Source organism: Sparus aurata, chromosome 4 (genome assembly GCF_900880675.1).
Source record: "Sparus aurata chromosome 4, fSpaAur1.1, whole genome shotgun sequence".
Taxonomy (NCBI): Eukaryota; Metazoa; Chordata; class Actinopteri; order Spariformes; family Sparidae; genus Sparus; species Sparus aurata.
In genome coordinates, this window is record NC_044190.1 from 21,301,036 (window position 1) to 21,307,767 (window position 6,732).

The following is a 6,732-nucleotide window of genomic DNA, read 5'->3' on the forward strand; positions in this document are numbered from 1 at the left end:
TTCGCGTGGTGTTTGTCTGACCTGTCGCATATTACACACAACCTGATCGTGTTTCTGAGCTGACGTGTGTCGCTGTCTTTGCTGACTTGTTGTTTTCTCACGCAGGTGGTTCAGAATCTGCGATATCTGATGTAAGTTACCAATTCAAAAGATGCTTCGATGCATGTTCAGACTAAGTTACCCTCGTGTGTGTGTGTGTGTGTGTGTGTGTCTGTGTGTGTGTCTGTGTGTGTGTCTGTGTCTGTGTGTCTGTGTTGCACTGTGATCATGATGGAGTCTGTCTGTGCATCACCAGCTCCAGGTGCCATCCCTCAGCCCCTCCCCATCCAGCTGGTCGTGGGACCCCGAGGAGGACCGAAGGCGTCAAGAGAAGTGGCAGGAAGAACAGGAGCGCCTCCTACAGGTGAAGACTGATATCACCAACAAGGAGGTTTTAAACACTCCTTAAAATATTGATTTTCACCTTAAACAACTTACAAGTGTGTGTCTGTGTGTCTGTCTTTTTGTGTTTTTTAGGAGCAATACCAGCGGGATCAGGAGAGGCTGGAGGCAGAGTGGCGGAGGGCTCAACAAGAAGCCATGGGGGAGTCATGTAGGAAGTCGGGGGTAATGAAGTGTGCTCCTTGGTGCCTTTTCCAAGCATTTATAGTACAACTGAGTGATCATATAAAACAATGGTCTTTGATTCTCCTGCATGAAGTTTTCATAGTAAAAGACCTCAAGTGTGAACTAAGGCTGTGACACTTTGTTTTATTTGATAAACGTTCAAGAAACATTTATAGTTTTTGTTGTTTTCCTCAATATTCAAGATGATATGAGACTTTTTAAATGATAAAGTCGGTATTTTTAATCAGCAGCTGGAACTGTCAGTTCTGTAGATTGTTTCCGTCTTCTCTCTTCTTTATTTTCATGTCTTTTGAAGCAGAACCTCTTCGAGATGACCAATGGAGGCGAGAGGCCTGCCAGCATCCAGCCACATGTGAACGGACTGACCAATAAAACCAGAGAGGAACGGCGCCCCGACAGGAATGAGCTGAAAGGAGCAGCCTCAAAACCTCAAAGTAACGCACGGGGAGCGCAGGACGGCAGGATGACTGAACAGGCCTGGTGAATAAACGTCTTCCTTCCCTTGTTTCTGTCATCAACATCGTCACTTTTCCATCCTTGCTAAATGCGAACAGTTGATCATTGGGCTTTCTAGTAAAAAGCAATGTTTGAGCAATCCTTTTTTCTTTTTTATATTTCTGATTTGCGATGATCTTTTCTTCACTGCTGCTGTTGCTGATTCTGCTCTGCTTCCCGCTGCTTTGGCTGGGCCTTCATGCTGAACCTCAGGGCTGAGGACGCTTGTGGCTTTGCTCAGCTGTCTCCTGCACACAGGTCAGAACAAGACTGCCCTTGATCAGTTTCCCCTTGTGCTCAGACACTCAGTAAGATTTTGGGTCCTGTACAAGAGTCCTTTTTTTAATATTAATCTTTGGGAAAAGAACAAAACCTTGGCAGTGTCCATAGCTGAGAAAATAAACACAGATATGTTGACACTTTGTTCCTTTAGATTGAATATACTATTTTGTGTGCTGACAACTTTGTGTTTATGATCTGATTAAGTCAAGGCACAGACACCTCTTGGCATTTTTATCCCGGTGACACATTGAAGCCATATCGGCGTTCAACAAGTTTTGATGCAGACACCGAAACCCCTAAAAATTCAGAAGTTGAGCTGTTTTTTTTTTTTGTGAAATGATGTCTGTGTGTCCACCCATAGGGCGAAGTCCTTGTCTACCCCAGCACTAGGTGGTCCCCATAAACAGATAAGAGGCAAGTCCTGCCCCTCCCCATCATTGTATTTCCTCTGTTCTGGTGATGCACCGAGCTAACCGCCCAAAACCTTTGGTCGATCCAGGTGACGAGAGGAAAAGAAAAGGACAGTCCTTGTCTAAGGTTGAACAGGAAAGGCAGCTGATTTTGGAGGAGATGAAGAAGAGGACTCAGCTTCTGACTGACAACAGCTGGATCCGTCAGCGCAGCAGCAGCTTTTACAAGGAGCCCATCTATGTCGGGGTTCCTATGAAGAGGTGGGTGTATCGCCCATGCCTCAGACAGCTGTTTATGTCCCATTTTTCGCCCTGTATTTTCCTTTTGTCATCTTTTCTGAACTTGTGCAGGTTTGAGTCTCTGGACAACTTGGACTATTTGCGCCAGTCCCCGCTCTCATCCCTCAGTTACCCTCGTCCACACTCAGCCGCTGCGGGTTACTGCGCTCCGAGCAGAAATTCCTCCTCCCGCTACAGCACCGGAGCAGTGCTGTCCCAGAGGAATGCGTCCATGGACCCCTCTCATCATGGCGGGTATGCAGTTCCTGCCAGCGTACTGTACAGCCTGCCTCTCTCGCGCACGCTGTAGCATAATATTTTCTGTGTCCTCTCACATATTTTGGCCTGACATTGTTAACATGTGCTGCCCCAGGATGGTCGGTGGCTGGAGGACTTGCTGTGTGTGTGAGCGTTTCCTCGGTAGTGGGGCAGCCATGGTCATAGAGGCCCTTAGTCTCTGCTTTCACCTCGCCTGTTTCCAGGTGAGAGGGCATGACCCCGGGGTAAGGTGCGGTCACAGTAGCTCCGATTCCCTGCAAGCAATGACTCTGTCCGTGTCTGTGCACGGGCCCCTGAAACGCAACATCTCTCTCAAAGTTTTTCTTTTTAACCGTTCAACTGTTTTTAATTTCAAATTCAATGGAAACGGCAAATAAATCATTACCTAAATGAAGAGAGACAATTATCACTCCAGCTTCTGTTCCTCATGAAAAAGTCAAGTCAGTCACACATCTGTGATAGACTAATGTTGGTCAGGCTCTAATACTTATAATATCATTGCTATGTTGAAATGTGGTGTTTAAACGGAATGAATAGAGAAAAAAGTTTTACTGCGCAACGTTCAAATATTGATTTTTGAAATTTGATTATCCGGTATCGCTCTTATAATAAGCCTTTTAATGTCCCGATTTTCTTGACATTTGTTTAGATTTATTCTACAATTTGAAGTTCACCTGACTAGAGACTGCTTACACTTTTTAATCATTCCGCCCCACTGTGTTTTATCTGCGTCATACCGTGACCATGGCAATTAAACCATTTTTGTGGTGCTTGTGGGAAATTTCCATTAGACTGGACTAATGTGACCGTACCTTTTCAAAAGGTCAGCAGGAGTCTCATATCTCCACATTACAATCATATCACCTTTTACAGCCACCTGCCAGCAGGAGCACTTCTGCCACCTTTCTATACGTTTGCCTTTCCCAACCTGTTTCTTAGTCTAGTGTGTTCGTTCTCTGTGCTATTTCTGTCTTAGTCTCCCTGCATATGATTGGTCGAGGGGAAGGAACCGGCCCGATGTCCTGCTTCGCTTTTAGATGCTTATTGTGAAAATCTCACCGGCAGAAGACCCCCACATTTAGTTGACCTACGCTATTTGGCACGTAGATGTGAGAGTTGATTCACTTGCGCAACTCTCTGTTCTGTTACAGACGCACATAGCACCCTGAGAGTATTTATATATTGTATGTGTTTTTTTTTTTTAATGCAAAGACAATGACAAGTTGTTCTGTGCTTGGGTGGCAGACAAACTGGTGAGATAATTTCGACACAAAAGGCCCACGTTTCACGTCAGCCGGATTTCTCTTCGTCCTTTCTCACATCTCTCTCCTCCATTCAGTGTGTGGGCTGCCACCGACATCTCAGAGGAGCTGAGTATGGAGTCCAGGTTCGAATCCGAAACAGGAAGCTGTATTGTGAGCCCTGCTATTTCCACCTCAAGGGTGAGTGCTGACCTTTTCTTTGGAAACGATGACCTCGGCTGATTCTGTCAGAAATGCATCGCAGCTCTGTTTCTGTACTTCATGAGTATTCACAGATTGTTGTCTGCAATTTTCACACTTGTTGACCTGGCTTAAAGGGACAGTTCAGACCAAAATCAAAAATGCATTTTTTTTCTTCTCTTAGCTGTAGTGCCGTTAATCCATGGATTGTTTTGACGTGATTTGCTGAGTTTTGGAGACATCGACCTTCACAGATGTCTGCCCCCTCTCAAATTTGATGGAGCTAGATGAAACTCGACTTGTGGTGCACAAGGCAACAAAAACTACATTTTGAAAAACTCAACAACAATGTCTCTTTCCCAACATCATGACCCAGTTGCTCAAGATAATCCACAGTCTTTGTTGGGAGCAGCTTCACACAGGAACTATCGTCTTTTTGCCAAAGTTTGTGACAGGATGTAAACGTGAATGGCATCATCTTTGGCTGAACTGTAGCATTAGCTAGCTTAGTCAGCTAGCCTCCAGTCCTTGAGTAGATGCATGATTACTGGAGATACAGTTGGCAGAAAGAAAATAATTCCTTTGAGAAACTGCTCACAGTTTCTAGTCTGTGGATTAACCAGGTCATGATGTCTGGAAAGACACATTGCTGTTGAGTTTTTTTAAATGTATTTTTTCTGTGCTTTGAGCATCAGAAGTCGAAGTTCCATCTACTTCCATTATATTTGAGGGAAGGCGGCCATTTCTAAGGCTGACGTCTCCAAGCCTCAACATGTCACACCACAGCAATCGAGATGTCAATTTAGTTTTGATTTTGGGTTGAACTGTCCCTTTTAATCACTGTCCAGGAAACTTGTGTTTTAACTCTGTTATTTTGAATTGTTTATGAACATTTCAGCCTCTGATGCCTCCTCCATGTGATCAACACGCCGTCCTCCACATTACGGAGTAAGCGGCGGAGTCACTGGGGAGACCTGTTGGGTAGAAGACATAGTGACGACATCTACACGACCAAGCCATGATTATTAATCGTTGGTAAAACCGCAAACTCTACGCTGTGATGTAAAATTAGACACTTGATGGCTGTTTTTTTTTAAATCAAATATTGTTGTTACGCTACTCAGTTTGTCTCTCCTTTCTTTCTGCTAATTTTTTTCCAAGAGAATTTAGATTTAATATATGAAATAAAGTAATGTTGGCTGTTATTAGTGTCTGATTTAATGCTTTTATTTTAATAATCGTGTCGCTCTCAGTCATTTCCTTGTGTTACTTTTGAAATTTGCCTCAGTAGTACATTTATGATGTAAGATAAGATCAGATATGTTGTTGTTAATGTATGGAGGCACGGTTAAACTTGTACTGCAGCACTTTCTCTCTTGAAATCTCACCAAGTGCACTTTGGGATAAATCAGTTGTATAAAAGATAAAATGCATGCATTTCTCATGTGAAAACGGGCATCTTATTTGAAATGCTTTCGTAAATTGAGTGCACTGAACATCATCTTTAAGGGTTTTTATGTTATTCATTAATGTACCACATGGTGGCATCATCGGTCTCATAGTAAAAACAGAAGGCGTCATACTGAAGGTACAAATGTCTTGCATAGAATTGTCTATTTCAGTGTGACCAAATTATTGGAGGTTAAGTCTTTTAATATTTTGGGTCAGTAGTCGCAAAACAACTATTTTTATACTCTGTCACTGAAACAGAGTTGCAACAGCAAATATAGATCTATTTAATAAACAAGAATTAACAGTAGAAACCAGTTTCATCTGGCTCCGACAATTTGTGAAAGAGGTTGTTGCAACAATATGTCATGTGTGTAATGCATCAACATTTCTCAGAAATGGACTTGTGTCTGTGCTTGTCTGCTCCTGTATAGTAAGCTTTATGGGTAAGAAGTTGCAGATAAATCTCTAAAGATAATCAGTATGTATATTTTCCTGTGTTGAGAACTTTCGAAACAGAAATCTAGTGATAATTCATTCTTGATTCCTACCTTTGCTACCAATAAACTTCCTTATCTAAATACTTGTACTGTGTTCATTTGTATTAGGACTTTATGATGCTAGATGAAACGGCCTTAAAAAAAACATGATGCAATTTGAGGCTATTTTGCGACACTGTTTTGCAACAATGTACTGTGTCTCTATTTTGAAATCTCATCAAAAGCTGGGCAACAAAATCAAAAATCACACAGTTCTTTCCCAAATACCTCTGTCAATATTGCAGCAGCATTGTATCACTATCGGTGCTGCTCAAAAATAGTAACACATTGCAATTTTTTATAAATGATCATCAGCGCTGTGGCTAAAATGAGAAAGTCAAAACAAGTGAGTTAAAAAAATGACATCAGTTTACTGCAATGCGGCCTATTCATCTAGGTAAAGACAACTCTTGTGACATAAAACGAAATACAAACTCTAAGATTATGTATATTCTCGTAACATCAAGATATGATATAATGCTGATGTATTGCCTAGCCCCATGAGGACCCCTCTTTCTTTATCCGCACTCTACAACAGTAGTCCGTGGTTAAACAAAGAGCATCTTATCACTAAATATTTACTGTGGAATATCTCTGGGGATTTCTTCAAAAACTCTGTGTTGTGTTTCTCTTGAGGGGAGACATGATTACATGCTTTGTCCAAAGTCCATTTTTGGCAACAGTTACTGACGGGGAAAAAGTATCTATTTTTATAAACTGTTGAAACTGTGTGCAAGCCACAGTACTTTCCTCCCATATAAAGGAGCCGTTTCTGCTCCTCAGAGTGCCTGTTTGGAGAACCCTTTAAACACCAGGTTGCCCCTGTGGAGAGAATTCTTTCCATTTCCACAGAACTTCCCCCAAATCGCATGAAAAGCTTGTTAATTCTGTTGAAATGAAATTCCATTCACTCCCATTCTGTTACCAACA

General features: G+C 42.2%; 1 protein-coding gene across 5 annotated transcripts in view; it reads left to right on the forward strand.

Moving 5' to 3' along the window:
* LOC115580712 (LIM domain only protein 7-like) overlaps positions 1-5,844 on the forward strand; it is a 33,171-nt gene extending 27,327 nt beyond the window's left edge. For 3 of the 5 annotated variants that reach the window (XM_030415313.1, XM_030415318.1, XM_030415316.1), the window contains 11 exons: positions 106-131; positions 296-403; positions 517-606; positions 923-1,107; positions 1,336-1,380; positions 1,766-1,818; positions 1,904-2,075; positions 2,166-2,348; positions 2,467-2,575; positions 3,712-3,814; positions 4,713-4,879. In XM_030415313.1, the coding sequence (XP_030271173.1) occupies positions 106-131; positions 296-403; positions 517-606; positions 923-1,107; positions 1,336-1,380; positions 1,766-1,818; positions 1,904-2,075; positions 2,166-2,348; positions 2,467-2,575; positions 3,712-3,814; positions 4,713-4,735 (1,097 nt within the window). In that variant the 3' untranslated portion in view covers positions 4,736-4,879. Of the gene's footprint in view, positions 1-105; positions 132-295; positions 404-516; positions 607-922; positions 1,108-1,335; positions 1,381-1,765; positions 1,819-1,903; positions 2,076-2,165; positions 2,349-2,466; positions 2,576-3,711; positions 3,815-4,712 lie in introns of all 5 variants that reach the window. The other 2 variants (XM_030415314.1, XM_030415317.1) reach the window with 2 other exon arrangements.
* Positions 5,845-6,732: the final 888 nt, after the last annotated feature.